We start from the raw sequence: 26697 nt of genomic DNA, 5'->3' as shown, positions 1-26697 counted from the left end.
CCAGACCTCGGCGTTGAGTCGGGCCGCGCCGAATCTGGTGGCTCAGCGTTAAGTGACCCCGCGCCGAGCTATTGGGCCACGAAGCGTTGTTGGGCCGCCTGGGCCGCGCGCCGGATGGTGCCAATAGCTCGGCGTTTAGTCCCACCGCGCCGAGGTTGGGCCTGTGGCGTTGGCTGACACAACGCCGACGTGTCGGACCCCATGCGCCACCGTGTCGCCATTGACCGGGGTCGTTCGTGACGTGGCAAGACCTCGGCGTCGTGTCAGTCGACGCCGACCCTCATACATTGACATCATGTTCTAAGACGCCTAAAAATAGTCTATTTTCAGGAAACGTTTTGGCATAGGTCTTTTTGTAAAAAATGTTTTCAAAAGGGGCCAAAATGCAAAAATTTCACCAGCTGTGACGCATTGGAGCGTGAGCTGGCCGCACGGTTTTATTGTTTAGTCAGCCTCGGTTTGACTACTAAGCATAGTGCGATTTGAGTTCCGACACATATGGTTCGGTTTCTAGCATGTGCAAAGTTTGATTTTGTGTGGTCACGGTTCGATTTTTGTGCACACCAGAGGTGCTCTTAGGCCGGTCTTAATGGGAGTTCCACGTGGGTTTCATTTGCATTAAATAGGTTGCCACATATGTCTTTTTAATGACATGGCAGTGTATTTAAGAAGAAAGAGAAGAAATGATCTAGATGAAACTCTCTTAGAACGATTACTAACTCTCTGTGAGTCATGAAATTAATTGCCAATCAAACTATAGAATGAAACTCTCCGTTGAGAGTGGGTGTTTCATCCAAGTTTTATTTTATTTTATATGATATGACAGTTTTAGAAATAACACCATGAAACTCCACTGATACTGACCTTGTTAATCCTATCACCTTGTTTCGTCCTCTGCGTTACTTCAATTCTTGCATGACAGAAAGGCCTGTCTTGGTGACTTGGTGCGCAGACGCAGGAACCTGTTTCGTGTTAAAGCAGCGGGAACAGGAACAAATGCTAGCTAGCTAGCTTCTTGCAGAGTTGAGGAATATACTCGGCATGTGTTGTTCTGCTGGCGGTGGACATGACCTCGCCGGCCGCCGTGCACGTGTAGACGTTCCGTGACCACATTTCCGATGACTCCCTAGTTTTTAATAAAAAAATTTCAATACACGCACACGCCCAAGTCCACGTCCACGTCCACACACACGCACATGTCCCCCCCCCAATCTCTTCCGTTCCCTCGCCTCCATATCCTCCACTTCCTTGCAAAAAAAAATACTACATGAAAATACACATGTCCCCCAACCACAGGTAATTAATCATCTTATCCATTTGTCCGAAAAGAAGATCAAATGAGGCATGCCCTGATCATCGGTTTGCATGATTTTAGGAGCAACACATTGGTTCATTCTTTTTAGAGGGTGCAAAGAAATCATTCAATTTGTAGTCCATTCCATGATTGTTTTTACCACTGCATATTTACTCTAATTGAGTTAATAGTTCTCGCGGCAACATGCAAGATATTCTCTAATTTTTATAACAGTGACGGTGACACGGTACGCGGTCCTTCCCCTCCTTGGGCGAGGGGTCATAGGTGGTTCCATCATCCAGTGTTTTCTAGGTGAAAAAACTCGTCTCATTGTACGGGCAGAGGCGACGTCGTCCTACGTCATGTTCTCCATGCAGGCACTATTGTGGAGGACAATCTGTGTATAAAGGTTATTTATGGATCCTCGCTAATCTTCAGCGCAGGCTTTAAGTTTGGTGGTCACTTGGTCAGAGCGTCGACCAGCCGATGGAGGTTTTCTTCAGTAGTTTTGGATTTGGCTCAAGCTTCTGTGCTGATTTCATCATTTTGGTGCACTACTACGCTGAGGCTTTCTTGGAACGGCTGGTAAGCTACTATAGATATGGCTGGGCCAGCCGCCCCTACCAAACCACATCTAAAAATCATTTAGATCTAATTATCACAATGCATAATTTTCTATAGCAGTTTTTATAGAGAATACAATTTAATTAGCACTTGCATGACGATCAGTTGTGACAAAGTATCGTTATCTGTCCTACTCCATTTTATTGTTGCCTCCTCGCCGCACCCATTCTGCCATGTCCTCTCCTCTGTCTCGCACTCTCGCTCTTTTCTCGAGCATAAGGGCATAAGGCACTCTCAACACCTCTATTGCACTAAAGTTGCTCTTTGCCAATCTCCAGCAAAAATGAGCATAAGAGCCTCTCACAATCACCTTTAAAGCACATCATAATCTTCAACTTGAGTGCTTCAATGGAGTCATGCTGCACTAAGGCGTCTAGGTGGTGGCAACCACCAAAAGTAACAAGAAAATCTAGAGCCAACATGCCTAAAGCACAAGTACCAGAACCACTCCAATCTCACCAAGAATGCAATCTTTAGCAAGCAAATGTGATTGGAGGTGTTTCTTGAGCTCTAGTGATCAAGAGAATCCTAGAGTTCTAGACGCCCAACAACACACTCTATTTGTAGCCCCTATCAAGAAACTAGCTGTTACCAATTTGGTGGGATGAAAATGACACCATCAAAGACGACCTCAGGTGGGTCACCAAAATTTAGCATCGAAGCTCTCTCAATGGTTACTGACGCTTTGTCAGAACTAGTTGTTATTGTGTTTGTAGCTCAGATGGGTGGTCTTCAGTGATCACCGGATAGTTCCGGTGAGCTCTAGAACCCCTTGCACACAAAAAACACCCTCTTTGTAAAGAAGGTCCGGCAGGTTCACCGAAGGGCTCTGGTGCCCTATTTTGAACTTTGCCACACGTGCCTCTGCATTGTGCCTTGTCAGACCTAAGCTCCAGTGCCCAGCTCTCCGATGGCACTAGAAGTTAGGGTTTAATATGTGCTAGGGCAGTGCACTCATCGTTGAGCTTGCGGGTCTTGAGAGAGAAAGTCCCACCGCGCACCACACTGCGCACCACTTTCTCTGCTTTTGGAGAGAGGACCGAGAGTACAAGCGGGACCCACACACCAGGGGAGAGAGAAGATATTGAATAAAAATTTCTAACAGGCAGGATATGACGTGGCACCAAATAACTAGCGACCCACTCTTTTCATTGAAGACGCCCTAGCTGTAAACCAGTTAGGATGATTCTGTACAGTCTTGGCTAGCTATCGAGCTCAGCTCGACATAAACGGCGCCCCCGAGCATGGCCACTTGACCAATAATTTTTCTAGCTCTCTCGATTTCCTATATGGCCTATCAGTGACACAACAATCTTCGTCGCGAGTCCGAGGGGTTACCTTGCATTATTTTTCATAATGACACATGTATGTAACTTATAGAAAAAATTATGTTACGTTGTTTGAAATTATTTTTCATAATGGTAGATGTGTATAACTTAGATATAGGTTTAGGGTGTTATTTTAAATTATTTTTCACAGTGGCAGAGGTAAGTAATTTAGTTGCAATTTTATATTTTATATTAATTTATTAATAGTGGCATAGGTGAGTATTTTTTTTATAAAATAGAATATCTAATGGTTATTGTTCGGCATGGTGATTAGTGTCTATCAAATTAAATACCAAATGTTCATGGATATTGTGATAATCTACAGGATTTAGTTTTTTTCCTAACCTATATCGTGTTAACTGGAGGCTCCTTGGCCATAATTTCAAGGTTAAGATTTTACAAATATATATATAAGGAGGTGCTATGTAAGTATTTGGATTGCAATCAAAACCAGGGGGCATTCTGCAAATAAAAGGAATACGTATTGAAAAGGTTTCGTAAGAACTAGGGGGTCATCGGAAATATCGCCTGGGAACATCACTGTTAAGGCATCTCATGGGGCCATGATAGTCCTCCGGTTAAGAAATCGGATTAACGGTAGTGATGGGAGCCGGCATGATAATCAACTTGATTCGATCAAGCCAAAAGAAGGCCGGCAATGTTGATGGATATGATTATCCAAATCATATTTGACATGGTCCAAAGCCACAATTTAGTACTATCTGTTAGACTGCTACTAGTTTAGAGCTAGCTAAGACATTCATTCAGAGCAGAAGGTAGTAGTAATATTAGCTTACAAACCTTGCTGACGACTCTTATGATACTTCCAAACGAATCCTGAACTCTGGATCCGCCACTGAGTATAATAATCTTTCAAAAATCATAGGATCATCTCTTGCACAAGCCATGTTTACAAAGTAATTTGCCCAAAGTAATTCTTGTCACATGACAAGAATGCTTGAACTGTGGATCCGCCTGCAAGAGCGTCCCTGGCAATGGCTTCCTGCTACTGCCTTCTCCTTGTCCTCCTCACCACCTTTGTCTTCATCTTCGTTGCGGCAGCGGGGCAGGACAACAATATCATGAAGTCGTTAAATCCGTCCTGCTCGAGGACGGACAACTACACCGACGGCAGCCAATACAAGAAGAACCTGGACCAGCTCCTCTCCCGGATGCCCACGGCGGCCGGCGACAACGGGTGGTTCTACAAAGGCACCGCCGGGACAGGGGCTGACCAGGTGTTCGGCCTCACCATGTGCTACGCGGACAGCAACGCGGCCGAGTGTCTCAACTGCCGCATCTCGGCGGTGGCCATGATCACGACGATGTGCCCAGGGAGCCGGAGCGTGAACGCGGCGTACCACTTCTGCGTGCTCCGGTACTCGGCCGCGCCGATACCCACCACCGCGGACCTCCACTACATAGTCCCGGAGACGAACTATTATAACACCTCGGATGCGGTGCGGGCCGCTTGGGTGCCGCTGATGAGCAAGCTCACCGGCGGCGTCGCCATCTCGCCGCTGCGCTTTTCCAACAGCAGCACACCATACTCGGGCCCGTGGGAGGGTCCCCAGGAGATGTACGGGCTGGCGCAGTGCACCAGGGACCTCAACGCCAGCGAGTGCTCGACCTGCATCTCGAGCTACACCGAGAAGCTGTGGAACATGTTCCCCAGCAGCACCTACGGTACCCTCAAGGGGTTCAGCTGCTACCTGCGCTACCAGGTGGGAGCGTTTGACGTCACTCCTCCACCGGCGGTGCTGGCACCACCGCCGTCTCTACAGGCAGCTCCCGGTACGCGTGTCTCGTTGCACCTTGCTTTATCGATTGCCGCAGTTATAGAAAATGCTCTGTTATACAGTATTTATTAAGATGAAACAAGAAACTTGATGTCGTGCCACATTCCAGGATCTTCAGTTCCCACAAGACCTTCCTCGTCTTCGTCCAAGGCCAAGATACGGGTTGCGATTGGCATGTCCGTTGGTTTGGTCTCGTTCTTGATCTTTCTAGGCTTCACAACGACGTGCCTCCTTCTCCGGCGACGGCAAAGAAAGGCCAAACTCAACCGGGAAGCGAGCAAGGAAGAGCCGGAAGACGAGTTTGAGATGGAAGACGAGTTTGAGAAAGGAACAGGGCCAAAGCGGTTCCGCTACGCTGAGCTCGCCATTGGCACGGACAACTTCTCGGACAAGCAGAAGCTCGGAGAAGGTGGGTTCGGGTCAGTGTACAGAGGATTCCTGAACGAGATGAACCTCCACGTCGCCGTCAAGAGGGTGTCCAAGAGCTCCAAGCAGGGGAGGAAGGAGTACGCTTCAGAGGTGAGGGTCATCAGCAGGCTGAGGCACCGCAACCTGGTGCAGCTCATTGGTTGGTGCCACGGCGGCGGCGAGCTGCTCCTCGTCTACGAGCTGATGCCCAACGGAAGCCTCGACAAGCACCTCTATGGAGCTACCAACGACGACGGTGTAGTGCTGGCATGGCCGCACAGGCACGAGATCGTGCTGGGCCTGGGGTCAGCGTTGCTCTACCTGCACGAGGAGTGGGAGCAGTGCGTGATGCACAGGGACATCAAGCCCAGCAACGTGATGCTGGACGCCTCCTTCCACGCCAAGCTCGGCGACTTCGGGCTGGCGAGGCTGGTCGACCACGGCCGGGGCTCGCACACCACGGTGCTCGCCGGAACCATGGGGTACATGGACCCGGAGTGCACCGTCACCGGCAGATTCAATAAGGAATCTGACATCTATAGCTTCGGCGTCCTCCTCCTTGAGGTCACCTGTGGCCGGCGGCCCGTGGTGGTTCTTCCTAATGACACCGTCGTCCACCTGGCGCAGCGGGTTTCTGAGCTGCACGAGCGCGGACTGGTTCTTCACGCGGCCGACCCCCGCCTGAACGGGGAGTTTGACCCCAAAGAGATGGAGCGCATGCTGCTCGTCGGTCTCTGGTGCACGCAACGTGACCCGAGCCTGAGGCCATCCATCAGGCAAGTTGTTAGCGCTCTGCGGTTTGAGGCGCCGCTGCCGAGCCTCCTTGAGAGAAGAACGCCGGTGGCAACCTGCGTATCGGTGCCGTTCGGACTGCTGAAATCTGTTCCTTCTTTGCATGTGGATGACACGACTAGAACCGGCACTACTACTACTACTATGTATCTCAGCACCACCGCTACCTAATATGTTACTTACTATGTTAGGCCGGCATCAGTGGTGAGTACTCCATCCGTACTAAAATAATTGCACATTTCCCATCGTTAAAAGTCAAACTTTTTAAGTTACTAACTTTATAGAAAATAGTGTTGACATGCTTGAAAATAGTGTTAATATGTTGACATTTGTTACTCTGTTCCATCCTTGCTTGTGGATGATACTACTAGAACCAGCACTACGTATCTCAGCACCACCGTGTTGACGCCGAGTTGGGTCACCACATCGGTAAGGAGCTAGAACGTTCGATGTAGGGTCTAGTCAAATTTTAGGTCGGCCAATGCCTAGGGTTTGTCCACACCCGGATCTTATGTCTCCAGCGATGAGCGCGATACTTAAGACATGTCGCCGAAAGAGCCTCACCGGGAGCGCGATACGCAAGAGACACCGACGAGGTCTCTTGCAACCCGAAACCCCACATGTCCGGGAGGGATACATCGGAGTGTGCGGTGGTTATGGGCTGCCCTAGCTGACCTGGCCGCTGTAGAGCTTCGTCGTCGTCGATCCTCCTGCCATGCAGCACCGATGAAGAACGAGGAGAAGAGGTAGATGGGAAAAGATGGTAAAGAGAGTTAGTAGATGTGTTTTTTGACGATTGAAAGTTGGAATCCTCAATCGGTCATGATCCTCTCGTTTATTTAGAAGGGGCCGTCTTATCCCAGTAGGAAACAAGTCCAAAATGCGTTCTCTAAGTTTTCGACGTCAAAATAGATCAAAAAACTAATTGGGAAACAAATCAGTTCGGAATCAGCAGACAAGTTGGTCTGGATGACTTCAAAGTTGGCCAGGCTAGGTTTCACGGGGTTTGTGGGGTGTTGTGTCCTAAGTATCCAGTTGGTGGAGGTGTTGGGCGCCGTCCCTTACCGCTGGCCTTGGCCGACAATCCTCAACCACCCCTGACATCCTCTAGTAGAGCCTGGAGCTATCCGTCAGCGCTAGTGTTGTCATTGTGTGATGCCTAGAATCGTCCTCTTCTCGGCATCTATGTTGGTATTTCTTAACGCATACAGAAATAATTCGCAAGCGCACGGAACTACTATTGTAGCACTTCATCCGGAATTATTCAGGGTATCGCATTTTTCACTGGGAACGGAGGTATTCTTCTAGCTAGTTCGTCCAAGGACAACACAAGGATAGAGTTGGTGAGGGTTGAGATGGATTTCTATGGTTTTAGGGTCAAAGGATAGATAAACTCTACTTCGGGCACTGTCATACACCTGGTCTACCAAGCGATACCGGCCTGTTGCTCTACGTCGAACCCGAATGTGGAGGACTACAAGGGACGGATAGGACCGTCACCACTTGCCTCCTACTCCTCAACCATGGGGTACGAGGCAAATGAAGGTGGCATTTAGCCTAGACACCACGTCTACGCTATCGACTACTACTCTAGCGTCGTATAAGGTTATTCGTCTCTATTAGGAGCCCTCTACTAGAGTAACCGCTACGAGAACGGACGACGAACCCGCAAGCAAATAAAAGTAAAGCTTAACTAAGCAAAAGACTTAATGCCATAAGAACCATAAACACTCACTTAACGGATGAATCCGTTGAGGTGTAGGTGTTCGTCGAGGTACAAGCGGAGGAAGACTACCTACAAGTCCGGCACTTCCCCAAACTCTCCCTCACATCTCTTCCAACTACTCAACTCTAGGTAGCTATGGCCTAAGCCTTGGAGTGAAGCTCAAGTGTGATGTTGCTCTTCCTTGGTGTGTTATGTCTTGGGGGAGGCTCTCCTCCTCCTTTTATAGCCTCCAAATGACAGTTTGAGATGGAATATTCCGAGAATCCCCACCGCACCGTCCTCCAGGGCATTCAAGGCACCGCCTTGAGAAGACTAGGCCCGAGGCGCGTCAGTAAGGGGCGGCTGCACCCTAGCTTGGCCCAATCGAGCCCATCTTCGGTGGGTGGTCTTCCTTGAGCTTCTAGAGGGGGGCTGTAGGGGTTGATGCCATTTGGAGATAGTTTGCTTTGGGTTTGCCTTGTTTTCCACCTGATTGGGCCCTGTTTTGCATGGTAAATGGGCCTTCTCCTCCTTAGGCTCATGTTGGGTGTTATTTTACTGTGTTCTTTGTATGCTTTTGAGAACATTTCTTGTGTTATTCCGACATGACCTGAACAATCACCAAACTCGTGAAATCTGTTAGTTTATAAACCCTACCGCTGCATTTGGTGTTCATTTTACGTGATATTTGGCAGTTAAAATGGGATTTAAGGACCGCCAACAGTCCATCGCATGCTAAGGACATGGCCGCATGTAGAGAGAGACTAAGTGGTGGGCCTTGGCGCGCCTTGGCGATGGCCATGGCCCATCCTTGTCACGATGCATCATGCCCGTGGCGTGACCCTAGGCTAGAAGTGGCCGACACGACCTCATAGGAGTGAGGGAAGAAAACGCCAACAAGATCTCATGCTCTATGGCTCTATTCGCGTGTTCAGGTTCCTTGCAGATTGTGGGCGGATATTCCTCACATCAGTCGGGACAAGAAGCTGAGCCGAGGGACATGAGGGCGCTCACGGCTGCCCTTGTGGTTAGCTGTCGCCTTCCAAGGTCAAGACACTGGTGGTCCAAGCCAAGCCCTTAGGCGCGGGCTTGCCCTCGTGGCTTGTCTCCCTAGCACCAGGGCCTTTTTCTAGAGTGGGCTATCTTAGGCCCATCAGGCCTTAGCAATGGTCTGAAGTGTGCACGTGAGCACCTATGGCGGTGTAGCTCCCAAACCTCTAGTTGATTAGGAGAATCAGTTAGTGGGTCTGTGTTTAGGTAACCCCTTTTTGTTAGGTACTCAATAGGAGCTCCCGAGCCACATGCCGGGAGTTACATATATTGAATAAATGATCCTATCATACATATTATTTGCATTTGGAGGATCTTAAAACCATAAGCGACAATGGAGGTGAGCCACATGCCAGCACGTGTGTCGTGATGTCCACGGGCTTAGCCGCCAAGTCAACAGCGAGAAGGATGATAGTGAGGGACAAAGGACAAAGAGATAGGAGAGAAGTGAAGGACAGATGGACAAGGGGGAGAGTGAGAGATGAAAGAAAGAAATTTACTGCTTTAGTTTTATGTACAAATATATCAGCTCCAAACTCAAAAAAAAAGGGCAATAGCGGCGAGGGACGACGGACCAAGGGACAGGATAGAAGTGAGGGGCGGACGGACAAGGAAGAGAGTAAGAAATGGAAAATAGTAATTTATCACTTTTAATATTAGGTATCGATAGGTCAGGTAACCTTAATATTAGGTATCTTAAAACCATATTGATTATGTTTTGATGTAAAATGAAATAACGACATGTGGGCCCCACATGAAATTTTCATAGCTTTTACACATTATAAGCATATTTGCGATAAACCTTAAAACCTAGACATATTAAACCCTAAACCCTAAGCTCTAAACAATAAACCCTAAACACTAAAAACTAAAACCCAAACCTAAAATCCTAATACCCTTAGCCCCAAACCCTAAAACCCTAACCCTAAGCCCAAAACCCTAAATCCTTAACCCTAAACCCTAAAATCATAAACCCCAAACCCTAAACTCTAAAACCATAAACCCCAAAAATTAAACCATAAACCCTAAAACCCTAAACCCTAAACTCTAAACAAAGTAAGATGCATCAATGCTCACATCGACGCAGAAGACGGAGGAAAAAAGAAGTGTCAGATCGCCAAAAACATATGGTCTTATATGAAGGAATATACTGCTAAAACTATAAAGTTGTAGATCTCACGGGGGATTGCAACTTTTATATAAAAAGTATCTTCAATTGACACCGTACAAGAAAGATATGATTTTTCTAAGGCGAAAAATGCTTGTACGCGATTAACATGTTGCTGAAACTTTATATTATTTGTTTAAGCATCGTAATTACCTAAAATAAAATAAAAAACTCAAAATCATAAAGTTGTAGATGTCATCGAGGGCTACAACTTTCATATAAAAAGTATCTTTATTTGACACCATACAAGAAATATATGATTTTTCTAAGGCAACAAACACTAGTATGAGATTAATATGCTGCTGAAACTTTTAATTTTTTTGAGTATCGTAATGATATTAAATGAAAAAACTCAAAACTAGAAAGTTAGACCTCGTCGAAAGATACCATTTTCATATTAAAATCGTTTCAAAACTTTATATATGGTTATTTGTTATTGCAAATATGCTTAACGTATAAAAGCTAGCTATGAACATATCGTGTGGGGCCCACATGTTGTTATTTCATTTTACATCAGAAAATAATCAATATTAGTCTTGATTTGTAGATTTAATTGTAAGGAACACAAATGTTTAATCGGAATATAAATCGGATGTATGGTTTAACAAATACGGTGATTTGAATATTCGTAACGACAAAGGATGGAGCAACATCGCAAGCAATAAATGAATACGCTACACACATACTGTAGTTATGCCTGCCTAACTGTACCGCTTTTTTTTTACAACAAACTGTACCGCTTTGTTTCGGACGAATGTGCGGCGTGTTGCAGAGATTAACTAGCTTAAGTAACAAGTGGAAACTCTAATCAACAAAACTCGCAAGAATCATAAAGAACATCGTACGGGATATGATAGGGAGGATACCTGTGCCCCGGGCTACCCAAATATTCGGCCTATAAATTCTAATCAATACACTTCCGAAGACCGGCTCTTTGTCGAGTGTCAATTGATTCGCCAAGTATTGTTTTTCGGACACTCGACGAAGTGTTTTTTTTATACTCGGCAAAGAAGCTTCTTTGCCGAGTACTTTTTTTACACTTGCAAAGAAGCTCTTTGCCGAGTGTTTTTTTTTACACTCGGCAAAGAAAATTTGAAAGCACATTTTGAAGCAGTAAATTAATTCAAATGAAAAAGTTTTCAACTACAAAGTTGTATAACTCATCAAGATGTACAATGTTTGTTTTGATCTTTTCTTCATATGACAAAGTAAAAGTAAATTTATTCACAAATCTAACATATCTCTCTTGTAGTTTATGAAACTATAAGAGAGATATATAATATTTGTGAATAATGTTATAATGACCATGTCGGATGAACAGATGACTAAACAACCAAAATAAACTTTGTATATCTCGAAAAGTTATGAAACTTTGTAATTGGCAACTTTTTAATTTGAAATCATCTTGTCATGCAAAACTGTGTTTGAATTTTAAAAAATTAAAATTCGAACTTTTCAAACGACCTCGGATGTAAAAACAACCAAAATAAACTCTGTAGATCTCGAAAAGTTATGAAACATTGTAGTTGGCAACTTTTTGATTTGAAATCATCTTGTCATGCAAAACTGTGTTTGAATTTCAAAATTTTAAATTTTGAACTTTTCAAACGACCTCGGATGAAAAAACAACCAAAATAAACTCTGTAGATCTCGAAAAGTTATGAAACATTGTAGTTGGCAACTTTTTGATTTGAAATCATCTTGTCATGCAAAACTGTATTTGAATTTCAAAATTTTGAAATTCAAATTTTGTAAACGACCTCGGATGAAAAAACTTCCTAAACTAAAAGTGTAGATCTCGAAAAGTTATGAAACTTTGTAGTTTACAACTTTTTTATTTGAATTCGTTTAGGGCCTCAAACAAGCAATTTACACTCGGTTTAGTATAATATATTGGGAACTAAAATAGAATCTAGACACAAGTGACAGTGTGGTGTAGTGGTAGAGGAGGTTCGCGCGCAGGGGAGGTCACGGGTTCGAATCCCGTCGGCCGCGTTGTTGCGAAATTTACGCGAAATATGCCGGAGATGGGCGGGTGCTGGCCGGTGGGGGCCTCTACCGATTAAAAAAATCCATTTTTCCCATTTTTTCGGGTTTTTTTCGGTTCCAACTTTGCCGAGTGCCCGATAAAAGACACTCGGCAAAGAATTCTTTGCCGACGGATTTTTTACCGGAGGCTCTTTGCCGAGTGCTGCACTCGACAAAGGCTTTGCCGAGGGCAAAGTAGCCTTTGCCGAGTGCATTAGGCACTCGGCAAAGCGCCCGAATCCGGTAGTGATAGATCCAAAAATGATGTGGTCTTAGCGGCACCAAAACACTTGTATTCTAGTTCTGAGTTCGCGTTGTGTTCATGAGTGGGTTCTTGATCGATCCGGGATCGTCTTCTTCGTCTCTGGCAGGATCACCGGCGAGCAGGAGGCAACATCTCGTATCAGAGCCCGGTATCGCCGTTGGGTCCATGATCGCGCCATCAAGCTAGCGCTCATGCCGCGCGATCGTTCAGCTTCGCCACTACGTCGCCGTCGTAGGGACATGACACCGGAGCTGGGAAGCGGCTCTCGGACTCTGGCAGTGGTGGAAGGAATCTGGTGATCCGTCATATTACTAAGGAGGTGAGTGGGAGCGGGCAGTACTCGACTCTCACCCGCACTAAAGATTTCCAAACATGCCAGCACGGCACTACACGGCCCTAGCCCGCCTGGGCACGGCATGGCAGGCACGGTTGATGAGGCGTGCCGTGCCGTGCCGTGCCACCGTGCCGGAGTTCAGGCCCAGGCACGGCACTAAACTTGCTGGACCGTGCCTGGCGTGCCGTGCTGGCACGGCAGCCCAGCGTGCCCCGTGCCGGCCCTGGCACTGAAATTACAAAACATTCATTCAAATCATAAACACAGGCAAAGAGCAAAGAACAGCAAAGAACACAGGCAAGTTTTGAAACTAAAACTAATTAAAGTAGGAGCTGTGCAATGGCTGCCTCATTAAAAACCTATTTAGATAAAACTCACCCTGGTGAGAAACCCTAAACAGGAAAAGAGTACAACCAGCTCCTAAGATTGTTCATAAGTTCATTACATCCAGCCTTCAGCATGTCCAAGTCTTAATAGCTATTACAGAACTATTACATAAATGGGGAACTTAATCAACATCAAGATAAAGTGCTTCAAAGGCCTCTTTCAGCTCCTTATCCTCCACCATGTGCTGCAGTCTTGATTCAGCATTCTCCCAGTCCTTGATGCAGGTTAGTGCCTCCACAGTCTCAGGGTTTAGCCTCCGGCGACGCTCCTCGATGATCCTGCCAGTAGTGCTAAAGGTAGATTCTGAAGAAATGATTGACACAGGCACAGTAAAAATATCTTTTGTAAGAATAGAAAGCACATGATAAGTAAGCTTGTGCTCATGCCACCATTGCATGAGGTCAAAATCATCATCTAACTGGCTGACTGTGTCAGAGTCCAGGTAGGATGCAAGCTCACTAGAGTTAGAAGCAGAAGCTGCCTGTAGCAAAGAAGTGGCAGAAACACCCCTGGACTGATCAAGATTAGGAGGGAGGGAAGAACAACCAGCTCCAATGTCAAGCTCATCATCATCATAAATGTCAGCCCAAGCTGTTCTTTTTTTACCAGAAAGGAATGCAGGAACAGCCCTTTTGAGCCTAACAGAGCCATACATTGCATCATACATGTTGTACATTCTAAAAAGAAGAGCTCTGGTGTCCAGCAACTTGTTAGTGTAATCAACATTAAAAAGAGAATTCAACTTTCTAAGCACTTTGGTAAAGCCCTTAATCTTAGCTCTTGGATCCAGTATGAATGCAATGGAATGAAGATCAGGTATGTTCTTCTAGTACTTATTATATTTGTCAATCATAGACTGCACAACAGATCTCAGATGTTCATCATGTTGATATTTATGCAGGTGAACAGCAATCTTAACAATATGATGAATCATAAGTGGAGAAGTAGGATAGTACACACCAGATAAAGCAACAGTAGAGTCATAAAACAGTTCAAGAAATTAACAATCAGGTTAATAATATGACAAGCACATCGTTGATGCAAAAACAGATCAGCACCTAAATACTCTTTAAGTATAGGTTTTAGTTTATCCATTGCATTTTTATTGGCAGATGCATTATCCAAAGTCACAGAAAAAACCTTGTTAAGTATACCATACTCAGCAAGGACAGTTTTAACACGCTCAACAATGTTTTCAGCATTATGGGAGACATCAATCAACCTTAAACCAAGCACCCTTTTCTCTAATTGCCAATCAGCATTAATGAAATGAGCCACAACAGACAGATAATCTTCTTTGGCCTTTCCAGACCAAATATCAGAGGTAACAGCAACAGATGAAACAACATTGTCTTGCAAACAAGTCATTAATTTTTCACATTTACCATTGAAGTGCTTAAACAGATCTCTACCAGTAGTTTGCTTAGAGACAGGTGCAAAGGCAGGGTTATGAGTAGTTTTAATGTAATCTTTAAAGGCATCAGTTTCACCAATCAGTAAAGGTAAATCTAGCCTAGCAAGCATACGGACAAGCTCAACACGAGCTACATCAGCATTGTACTCCCAGCGACGAATAGAACCATTAGGATTAAAACCAATTTGAGTTTGAGACATGCGACATTTCTCACGACGCTTAACACAAACCTTAAGATGTCGAGTAAGATGTCCAGTGCCATTAGCAGAATAAGCAGAGTATTGTTTCTTGCAATGTTTGCAAGTGGCAGCATACCTGACGTGTCTCGCCTTACCTGGCACCTTCTTGAAGTGCTTCTCAAAATCATCCCAGACAGCAGAGGTAGAAGGCCGATTGGAGCATGCCACCTCACTATCGCCACCGTCGGCATCGGGATCAGCCCCTTCCCCGTGGACCGGGACCGCATCTTGGTCACAGGGAAGGGGATCAGTAGCAGACTGCCCAAATAGCTCGGCGCAGTCCTCGCGGACATCGTCCTCCTCCTCATCCCCGGCTAACCCGCACATCCGCAGCTCGTCATTCTGGGAGTGATCAAACTCCCCTTCATCGGTGTCGCCTACGCCTGGGGCCATCTTTGCCGTCTCTGGTTCCTCGACGGCTGCATCAATCAACAACAAAAAAAGACGGTTAGGGTAGGGGATTAGGGTTAGGGTAGGGGATTAGGGTTAGGGTAGGGGATTACCCTTACCTCTAGAGCCGGAGCGCTGGAAACGACGATGAGATGGACCAGATGCACACCCCCGGTACCTCAACAGAGACCAGAGCCCCAAAGGTGGCGGCGGCCGGTGATGAGAACGACGGACAGAAGACGGAGATGCGTCGAGGATGCTACGAACGAGTCTCAATCGACTTTCAGGGATGAAGAACAAGGGAACAGATGGAGATTGAAGGCGGGAACCACCAGATCTGAGAGAGAAGAGGGAGATTGAGGGCAGAGAGGGAAAGCAGGGAGATTGAGGACGGAACCCACCGGATCTGACCCCTTACCCGCCGGAGAACGCCATGGACACGGCGGAGCAGGGGGACGAGGCAACGATTAGGCGAACGGGCGAGAGCGAGGAGCGAGACGACAGCGGGCGAGAGCGACGAGCGAGACGAGAGCGGCGCGAGGGAGACGAGAGCAGGTGAAATGAGCTAGGGTTTGGATGGTGGGGGGCGGCCGCGGCGGGTGGCTTATATACCGCAGCCCCACCGGCGCCCAGAGCCGTGCCTGAGCCGTGCCGCATGTTGGAACGGGCCGTGCCCGGGCCGACACTATGGGCCGACTCCTCGACCTAGGCACGGGCACGGCACCGGGCCGAACCAGGCACGGGCACGGCTGGGGCGGGCTAGGGCCGGGCTTTTTCGCACCGGGCTCGTGCCAGCCCGTTTCAACCGGCCCGTTTGGAAATCTTTAACCCGCATGAACTACTTCGACTAGGCGGTGCTCATGAAGGCGATGCTTCAAGCATGCGGCCTTTGGGAGGTGGTGAGCCTCTCAGCGCCGTCGATGCCGAGTCACCGACGATCGCATGGCGCTTGAGGTGATTTCCAAGGCCATTCCACCAGAGATGATGGGTGCGGTGGCCACCAAGCCTTCGACGAAGGCGGCGTGGGACACTATCCGCACTAGGCACGTCGACGTCAAGCGGATGCGGCGCGCCAAAGGCGAACATGCTCCGGCGGGACTTTGACGCGTTGCGATTCCGCGATGCGGAGACCATTAACGATTTGCCCTCCGCAATTGCTTGACCAGCAGTAATAGTCACCGGTGCAGTGGTGGACATATCTTTAATCCCCTCATGTGTCATGGCACATGCAATCACATGAAAGCCTTGACCATAAGTAGAAACCCACAAAAGGGTGAGATATACTCCTGAGGCATATTTTAGCTATACACACTCTTGCTACATGGCCTTCCTTATGACATCTGGAGTAGACAATAGGGTTTGGACACCCATTAGAGGTGTGTCCAACCTTGCCGCATCTTTGACAAAATTGTTGTCTCCCTTCTGCTCTCTAGGAGCCCCTGTTTCCACATTATGCCCACCTTGGGCTATTTGATCATCAGTCACAATGATTTGAGTATAGTTGTTTACCGAAGTTTCAACTTCAGCTTACTCTGTCTTCTTGTCTTGATTGGATTCCTCCTTCTGTTTCTCCGGCTGCACCGGATCAGCCTCTTGTCGCACTTGATTCCTAGGATCTCTGTTTCCATTTCCACGACCACCTCCACTCTGGAACCTACTGCCACCTCTGCCTCCTCCCCGAGGAACCCAACCTCGATTGCCCTGTTCTTGCCACCCACCATGGTTGCCACCATGGTTATCACCATATCCCACATTGAATCGACCCAGGGGTTGCTGACGATGATCCATGTTCTTCCTAGGCTGCGGAGGAGTCTGGAGAACCTGCGAGAACAACCTGGTATCACCACCCAATGTTGACCAGCTTGAAGTCACCGGAGCAGCACCACGAAGGGGGCTAACTCCGGAAACCTTCCAGTCCAAACGGCCGGACCCGATACACGCGTCGAATGGCACTCCCGTCCAATCTTTCCCGCCAAAAGCCTCGCAGGATTGGATGATATCCGAGCCCGACGCAGCAGCCCGATCCTACGTTAGTTTCTCTTCTATTTTCCTTTTTCCCTATTCTTCTTTTCTTTTTCTTTTCTTTTCTTTTCCTTTCTTTTCTTTTCTTTTCTTGCTTCATTATTTATTTATATTTTCTTTTTTGTTTTATGTGATTTTTATTATTCTATTAGTTTTTAATTTTTATGTTTATTTTATTTCTTTTTTCTTTTCTTTTTTCTTTCCTTTTATTATTATTTTTTATTTCCTTTCAGCATTTTTTTATTTTTGTTTATTTTTCGTTTCATGTGATTTTCTTTTCTTTTTCTTTTTTATTATTCTTCTCATTTCTTTTTCTTTTCTTTTCTTTTTTCTTTTTTCATGTCATGCTTCATTTTTATTTATATTAATTTTTTATTTTATGTGATTTTTTATTATTCTTTTATTTTTTATTTTTTATGCGTCTTTTATTCTTTTTTGTTTTCTTTTATTTTCTTTTGTTTTCTTTTTTTATTTTCTTTCTTCAATTTTTTTTGTGTTGTTCATGTTGTATACATGTGATGCTCTATTTTTTATGATGTTCACGTGTTATACATGTGATTATCTGTGATGTTTTTTATGTTCACGTGGTATACAATGATGTTTTATGATTTATTTTTTGATGTTCGCGTAGTATACATGTGATGTTCACCTAGTATACATTGATGTTTTTATGATGTATTATGTGATGTTCACATAGTATACATATGATGTTTATGATATTTTTTGTAATGTTCACATGCGATGTTCTATAATGTATTTAGTGATGTTCTATAATGTATTATGTAATGTTCACATAGTATACATGTGATATTTGCGTAGTATACATGCGATGTTCTATAATGTATTTAGTGATGTTCTGTGGTTTATTTAGTGATGTTCATTCAATATACATGTGATATTCTATAGTATATTTTAGAATGTTTGAAAAGTATTCAAGTGATGTTTTTTTAAATGTTTCTCTATTATGTGTTTTTTCTTATGCTTTTTTCTAGATTTTATTGCTTTTTATTTACATTATGTATATATTTATTTTTGTGTATATTATAATACTAATTTCATGAATGTAAAACTAGAATATTGTTCTTCTAAATCGAGAACATTTTTCTTACAAAGATGGAACATTGTCTCTGCTTAATAAAAGAAAATATTCTATCTTTATAAGATAAATATTTGTTAATAAGACTTTATCTAAATATATTCATTTGGGATCCTGTTTTGAAGGATTTATTATAAAAAATCTGATGGTGTAATGGGAATTTAATTTCGATATTTGGTTTAACAGTTATGACTTTTTTTTAGTTCGCTATATTTTTGGCTACGTGGTGGGCCATCGCGGCTGGGCCCACCTCACCCGCCCATGTCCGGCATGCACCCGTGTGCGTGCTAGTTAAGCTAGGAAAGTTTGCGCGCGATGTGGCCGGCTCAGGATACGGCTAGCGGGCGGGGAAAATTGTTCGACGCGCTATTCCCGTCCGGCCGCACGACTGTAGCAGCCCCCGGCTAACTCCGGGGGAGAAGAGATTTTTGCAGTCTGGTAAGGCTGGTCGCAATAACTCTTAGGCCTCGTTCGTTTGCTGTGAATTCAATACCGGAGCAGATTTTTTCCAGCCCAGGAACGAGTGGATACGTGCCTGTCACTCATTCCCTGCCCTGTAACTATTCCCTGTCTGTAACTATTCCCTGCTTCATTCATCTGTTGTTCGGTTTGCCAAGGATTAAAAACAGGTATTGCTTGGGGCAATAACAGCAGATACCTGCCTATTTTGGAGTGATGCAAATACATCACATGAAATACATTGCAAATACATTGCAGCAAAAACAAGCTCTCACACATTGTAGCAAAATAAAATAAATAAATCTCCCATGTTTTGAAATTCTTTATCTGCAAGTCTCTCATCATGCTCTCATACATGTAGAGATAATGGGCAGCAAAGAGTATCACAAATAATGTGCAGCCACAGATAAAGGACATGCTAGCTACTACCAAAATTGACAAAAGGTGCACCAAAAGGCTGTCATGATCCACTCATGAAATCACAATCTTTTCTCACACAAACCATCACAAAGTGTACAAATCCAAAGCATAATTTAAACCAGTAGATAACTCGTCTAAGCCTACTCAAGTGTCTAGGCACTTTGTCCAATCCAATGTTTCTTGATCATCGTTGCCTCCTCCCTGAAAATGACAACAAGCTGTTTTACAAATTATTGGATAATTGAACGAAAATGACTCGCAATCATGAAAATTAAGCAATATAATGGACAACAATAAAATGAAAAATTAAGCTGAGATCTGCTCTTGTCATTTAGCAATATAATGAAAATTTATAAATTTATGCAATTGCTTCAAATTCCAAGGCCACGCACCAGCCTCTAGCCAATTCCAAGGCAGCTTCCTCACAGTCCACAGTTACAGATGAATCTGCTAAATCCAGCGACTTCAGAGAAGAGCTGAGCTTGAAGGATGACAGCCATAGGGAGGTTCCGCTGTCCACTGATTCATCAGAGCAGTCCAGCTGCCTAGAGTCAGGCACCAATAGCTGTGATCAAGACCCTGAACTCTAAATGGTGCTTATGATTTGACCCTGAACTCTAAATGCACCCATACTGCGCAGTGGCTGGTTTATTAGAATTACCACAAACAAAAGCGAGTAAGACTAGCAGTCATTAGAACTGAGGACTAACTACAGCTACTGAAATGAGCTTTTTTTACCAGATTGTTTTCCACACCGGTAAAGACCGAATTTCATTACCAAAGCAATGAAATTATAGAGTTTTAGTGAGTAGCAGAACTGATCACGGAAGCGAGAAACGAAACCCAACACGCCCATGAAACTGATCACAGAGGGATCAGTCCCAAGGACATCAACTACCGCTATGACTAGCGCGAAACGCAGCAACGACCAAAAAGGCCACCCAAGGGGAAACTCAGGAGTTCCATACAGGGCTCTAGCCCAGATGGCACGCAGGCCCAGAAACGCAGCGAAATGCAGAAACGAACAAAGGGCTACCCAAGGGCACTCTCAGGAGTTCCATACAGGGCTGCAGCACAGATGGCACACAAGCCTAGCAACGATGCTACCATCACAGCTAACCAACAAACGGCACCAGCTGATGATCCTCTTGACTCTGCAGCTCCAGATCCTTCTTGTGGAAAATGTTAGGGGGGCTGCATGAAGGAAACTATGTTTGGGCAAATGTGCGTCAAAGGTTGTTTTGCTTTGAATACCTAAAAAAAGGAAGCCTTGCCAAGTATATTACTGGTAAGATCATCAGTCATATAACAAAGCATTTTGACATAGCATATTTTTAAAAATATATATATATATATACACACACTTTCAAGGCTAAAGGGAAGATTTAACATCTGCAGTATCTCTTTTACAGAGAGGATGCACTCGTCAGTCGTCATCTCTCTTTGTACTAGCTATATTCTGTTTTTGTGTACTGTTATGATTTTCTGGGTACATTGGATTGTTCTGTTTTGCCAACCTATCTTGCTCAAAGCGATTAGTAGTGCACTAGAAAAAGAGTATCTATAAGACTAAAGTTGACTGTAGGCAAAGTACATATGATTGTCAATAATCACTCTGAACACCCTGCCAATTTTGTCAAGATAATATGCTTTTGCATAGTACTTTGCAAACATAGCTGTTTCATTTGCTAAATGACAGGAGCAGATCTCAGCTTTCAACCTTACTGTAAAAGGACAGCAATTTTTAAGCTAAATGAAAGGAGCAGATCTCAGCTTTCAACCTGACTAGAAATGCATCTCTACAGTCCAAATCCTCTTACTAGCAACTCAACTATCAAAATGTTCTCATCTCTAAGGGTTGCACAGAACTAGAAAATATTTCTTCTTTCAATTTTGCAATGACTAAAGGACTCTTGTAGTCAAATAGAAAGAAAACATCAAGTTTTCAGCAATTAAGTAGACTGACCTGTTAGACCATCGCACTTTTGAGCCAAACCAAAGTTGCTTCTCGATCTAGTTCACACCCACTTAGGAAGGCCTCTCTATTTTCTTTGCTCTTGATGAAAACTGCAAATGCTTTTGCCTTCTCTTCCTTTGTCACTTCCATTGTGCTCAGAACGGATATACACCTTTTGATAGAGAAGTCATTACCTTCAGCAACCTCCTTTTCTTTGGCTAGATCTGCAGACTCATCTTGTACTTGCTTAGTCCTCATGTCTAGGTATCTCCCCATCATTTCTTCAATCCTTTCACCCTTCTTAGGTCTCTTTTCTTCCTTTTCATGTTTTTTGCTTGATGTAGTAGTAGTAGTAGTTCTTTGCTGCCTGCTTCTTTCAACAGCTACGACCTCATTTTCTTCATCTCATGACAGAGAACCTCGCTGTCCATTTCTTTCAACAGCTACAACCTCACTTGCTTTCTCTTGTATCTCAGTGATTGAATCATCTTCATCTAGTACCTCATGAACCTTAATGTTGTCCAAGTCATCTACATCATGAATTTGTCGAAGTGGTGCTTCCTCTTGTCGTGGCTCAAGAGAAGTCAGATTGTAAGTACCTTCAGCCAAATGACCTACATGATAACAAGGAAATAGCTATAGAAAGTGGTCTTTCCTCATGAAATTCAAGTATAAAGAGAACCAATATAGTTATAACAACTAGAAGGAGTTAATTGGGGGGGAAATATCGTGCAGAGCAACTAGTAGTGCAGAACTGAAGAAAACTCATCACAGTACAGATGAGAAGAACATGGATGTAGAGTTGCTATTCTGACATCTATAAATTGTGACAAGTAGAAGCATATAACCTAACTCTATAAAACTAGCATATTGTTGCTTAGTCATCAGAACTAGTAGAAAAGCATTACTGTAACTAGCATATTGTCAGCAAGATAATACTTGATCTACTGTAACTAGCATAATCAGCATTACTGTAACTAGTAGAACATGTATAATGCTTTTCTACTATGCTAGTCTTTGAACTAGTAGAACATGTATAATGCTGATCTACTATGCTTGATCTACTAGTTCTTTGATCTACTATGCTTGATCTACTAGTAGAACATGTATATTACTGTAACTAGTATAATACTTGATCTACTATGCTTTTCTATAGTAATGCTTAGTCATCAGAACTAGTATAATGCTGATTACTAAGCATCACAGTACATATGCTAGTTACAGTAACAATATGCTAGGATAAACTGTAACTAGCATATTGTTACAGTAACTAGCATATTGTCTAGTAGTCATCAGCACTATAAAAATACTTGATCAAAGACTACTAGACAAATCAAGTGAATCATAGGATAATATAGATCAGCAAGATAGAAACAAACAAATACTAAAGTGAGAAGCAGAAAGAATATATTGATTGGCACTGTTTGCAACTATAGAAAGTGAACCTACCATCATAAAGCTCTCCCAAAGCATCAAATAGTGAAAATCTTGCCTTACTGTTGCGAAACTTCCTAATTTTAGGGAATGTCTGCACATTCAAAGAGAACCATTGATCAAATATGAGGTTATCACTATGAGGATATCCATAGAATTACTTTAAGAAATCAACTTACAATTTCAAGGTTATCCCACATAGATGGTGATCCTTCAACCATATGCCTATCTTCATTCCAGGTGGCCCCACTCTGCCTCCTTGCCTCTTTGAGCATCCTATAGTCTTTCTTTAGCTGTCCTTCTTTGTCTTGAATCTGACTCTTTGTGTAGTTGACATACTTGTTCCTCAGATGGAACTCCTTCACCATTTTATTCCACCCTTTAGGGGTCCATCCGTTGTCACCTCTGTAGCCACTATCTTTATACTCATGGAGAATGTCTACTAGGGACTTCTCAAGGGCCGGATTCCAGTCCGCTCTTTGCTTTACTACTACGTAAACCATGGTCAGACATCAGGTTACCAAAAATCAGCAAATATAAATAACAGTAAAGAAATATTAGTTTATAGGTTACAGGTTTACTAAAACTACTATAATAGCACATGGTGCAATAAACTGTATAGAAGAAAATTACTTCAAGAAAGTTTTTTTAGTAGCAAACAACTGCAAAGAAATAACAACAATAATAGCAGAGAAATAACAACAATAATAGCAGAGAATTAAACACCATACCTCTCGGAGAACCTCCAGTCTTCTTTGCCTTACTGCATTTAGGAGAAGCCTTCTTTTTAATACCACTTGTTGTACCCAAGAACCGGTGCAACTTTGGTGACGCCCTTGCAATCATATTGAGCTTCGGGGAGCCTTTTCCAACCATCGCTGTCAAATATGACACAAGCCTATTCACTTATTACAAGCTTATTCAATTATTACAAGCCAAGTTTATTACAAGCTTATTCATGACAAAAGCTTATTACAACCTATTCAAAGACTAATTTAAAGACTAAAAAGAAGTCTCGGCTTAATTACAATCCATGCTTATTACAAGCTTATTGACTTATTACAGCCTATTCAAAGATTAATTTAAATGTTGCTGGTACTGAACCCATATTTCTTGGGCGATGGTGTCTCTTAAAGCGTTGCCTTGTACTGAACCCACATTTAGGTCATTCATTTGATCACCACTTGGTACAGCAACAAAGTTTCTTGGAGAGATATTATCCGGCTAATGATCTAACCATTCCTCATCTCCATGAAGTAACCGGATCAGATTATGGAAGATGGAAGCAGCTATAGGTATCTTCACTTGATTTTCCAACATGTGGAATGTGGCAACTTTCAGAATGGGGAAGCACTTCTTAAGCACCCCCAAAGCCCTTTCCACATGGTTCCTCAGTAGTGCGTGGCGGTGGTTAAAGAGCTCCTTTGGGTTCTGCGGCCTTCGATGTCCAGCCCCAAATTCTTTCAAATGGTATCGAACTCCTCGATATGGAGCAAGAAAAGATGGAGTATTTGCATACCCTCCATCAACCAGATAGAATTTGCCTGGAGGTACTTGGAAGCCCTTGCTCATAGCTGATCGTAGCACTCTAGAATCTGTAGCCGATCCCTCCCATCCACTAGAAATGAAAGTGATGTTGAGATCGAAATCACATGCCACCATCACATTAATGCTTAGTGTGCCCTTCCTATTTCTAAAAGGAGAAGCTTTCTCAGAGGCTATGGAAATAGGAATATGAGTTCCATCAATGGCACCTAGACAATTCTTGAAAAATGGATAGAATCTAGGATTGTCTTGGATTTTTTTATGCACTTGATTAGGATCAGGAGCTTGAAGGTAACGGCGAGAGAGTGCGGGAATGACCACCTTGAAGAAGTGGTTGATGTGATGATGGAAGGTGTCATTGCTGTGCCCAAAGAACACTTGGAGATCCTCATACGAGGCATTGTGACTTAACATGTATAGGAAGAAACCCAACTTCTCCTCCACAGTTATCCTAGTATCAACAACAAGCCTTTTGCTTCTAAGATAATTTGCCAATTCTCTAAAGATGCGTGGTTCCATCCTAAATGCAACTTGACAGTTCTTAACATGTCCCTCGAGGAGTCTACGAACTTTAACCTCGCCTGTTTCTTCCGAAGTATGACGTTTCTTCTTTTCCCCTCCTCTAGCAGAACTCATAAGATATAAGGCGGGGAAAATAAATAGCATCATGTCATCGTCTTCTTCCTCCCTCCTCTTTCTAATACGATCTCGTAGTGAGAGACGCATTGTAGGACTGTAGCATACAATTTTATAGTCATATAGAAGCTAAATATTATTAACCATGTCATATAGAAGTTATATTATTGACCATGTCATATAGAAGCTGTAATAAAGATTATAGTCGTCTTATAGAAGCATATATAAACTTATAGTCATATAGAAGCTTTTGGAGTACCTTTTGGAGTTAGTACCGGATCCCAAGAAGGCGGAGGTTCACCTTCCCCAACTCTAAATGGTGCTGGAGAGATCTACAAGTAATAACAAACCATTTGGCAAATTAAGACATCATCTAGATAATAATACAAGTAACAAAGTGAGCTAATAGGCTAGGTATGTCAACTTTAGTCTTCACTACAGACTGAAACAAAGGGACATTCCTTTCCCTGGCGCGTGTTCGCAAAAAAGAGCAAATCAAAATAAGCTTGCAATGTGAATTCACTCAAAACATGAGTAAGCATCTAGGAGTAAGCCATGGTCACAATGAAGTTCAGAAACTGAATATAAATTACAGCATTTCAGCAGTAGCCATGGTCACAATTAACACAAAATAAGCTAGCATGGATTATGACATATTGTAGTACGTCAACTTCAATTTTGCTACTAGTACTCTGCTACCTGTACAAGTCTTTGGTCCAATCAGTGCTATACTGATAGCATTGTGAACCATGAAGAAAACAATCGACACCCGAATCCAAATCCCTAACAATCGAAATACACCCATTCCAGAAATCATTTTTTTCCATCGAAAAATACAACCATTCCAGAACATTTTTTTTAAATGTCGCAAATTGGTACCGCATTCTCACAAACACGAACAAGGTTTGCAAGATTTCATGATCAGGTTGCTGGTTTTCCTATCCGAGGGCAAACTTGGACGGTACAGCACGGGCAAAGAGCTGTCCATCCATAGGTCCCTCGTTCAGTCGTTCGTCAGTCCGTTGAAACCACTGAACTGAACATGTCGCCGTAGGTACAGATGTAATGGAACCAAAAACCCCAATCACACATCCACGAATCCACGGATCCTAAGCGTCTCTCTGCGAAGATTATGAGTGTTAGGGAGGCCGAGACATGACGCGCCTCTCTGCTGGGATCTTCGCGACAAAAGCTTCAAATTTTTGTAGTCTGACGACGGCGAATGTGGCAGACGAGCCCCCGGTCTCGCAGAGGATTCTGGAGAGATTGATGCTGGGACGCGTCTGCGGGCCGTATCCGAGGGGTAAAACTGGATGGTGCCGCACGGAGGAGAGCGGCGCATCCCCAGGTCCCTTGTTGGAAAAATAACCCAAAGCAAAGCGAGCAGAGAAAAAAAAGCGGGCAGAAGAAGAAGTGAGAACGGATGCTCAGCGAATACGAACCAAAGGTAAAGGGTAAACATCAGATCGCCATCAGAGACGACGACATCATCGTGCTCGTTGTCCAGATCAAGAACCCTAGAGGGAGAGAAGACGAGGACGGAGGGGAGAGCGAGGGGATCACCGGCGGGAGCTTGTGGTCGCCTCGCCTCTGGTTCTCGCGTCGTACCCTTCTCGTCCTCCAGGATCTGATCCAGAGGGTAGGAGGCGTGGATTTGTTCCGGGCCGTGGAGGGAGCGGAATGGCCAAACCTGGCCAGTTTCCTTTCCGGGCTGTATCTAACCGAACGGCTATTCCTGGTCCAACCTGGCTTCGAACCGGGCCATGCCGATCCGGGCGGATCAGGCCGTGATTCGGGCCATTCCGGGCCAAAACGAACGAGGCCTTAGTGTGATTGGTAATGGATGACTTCTCTGATTTGTAATCGATTCCAGCACCGGTGCCGAATGTGAACTTTGGAAGAA

General features: G+C 44.2%; 1 protein-coding gene and 1 pseudogene across 1 annotated transcript; one reads left to right on the top strand and one right to left on the bottom strand.

The window, feature by feature from the left end:
• Window positions 1-4241: 4241 nt before the first annotated feature.
• On the top strand, window positions 4242-6416 carry LOC136503593 (L-type lectin-domain containing receptor kinase IX.1-like). The gene is made up of 2 exons (XM_066498619.1): window positions 4242-5028; window positions 5170-6416. The coding sequence occupies exons 1-2, from the start codon at window positions 4242-4244 to the stop codon at window positions 6414-6416; spliced, it is 2034 nt and encodes a 677-aa protein (XP_066354716.1).
• A 17274-nt stretch (window positions 6417-23690) lies between these two features.
• LOC136504351 (protein ANTAGONIST OF LIKE HETEROCHROMATIN PROTEIN 1-like) lies at window positions 23691-24884 on the bottom strand (annotated as a pseudogene).
• Between the last annotated feature and the right edge of the window lie 1813 nt (window positions 24885-26697).

Source organism: Miscanthus floridulus, chromosome 14 (genome assembly GCF_019320115.1).
Source record: "Miscanthus floridulus cultivar M001 chromosome 14, ASM1932011v1, whole genome shotgun sequence".
In the NCBI taxonomy this organism is placed as follows: domain Eukaryota; kingdom Viridiplantae; phylum Streptophyta; class Magnoliopsida; order Poales; family Poaceae; genus Miscanthus; species Miscanthus floridulus.
Note: the sequence above shows the minus strand (reverse complement) of the source record. Positions and strands in the feature narration are given on the sequence as shown.

Coding starts and splice junctions, on each gene's coding strand:
- LOC136503593 (XM_066498619.1), top strand. CDS start 4,242: ATGGCTTCCTGCTACTGCCTTCTCCTTGTCCTCCTCACCACCTTTGTC. Junction 5,029..5,169: donor GGCACCACCGCCGTCTCTAC/AGGCAGCTCCCG, acceptor CTTCAGTTCCCA/CAAGACCTTCCTCGTCTTCG.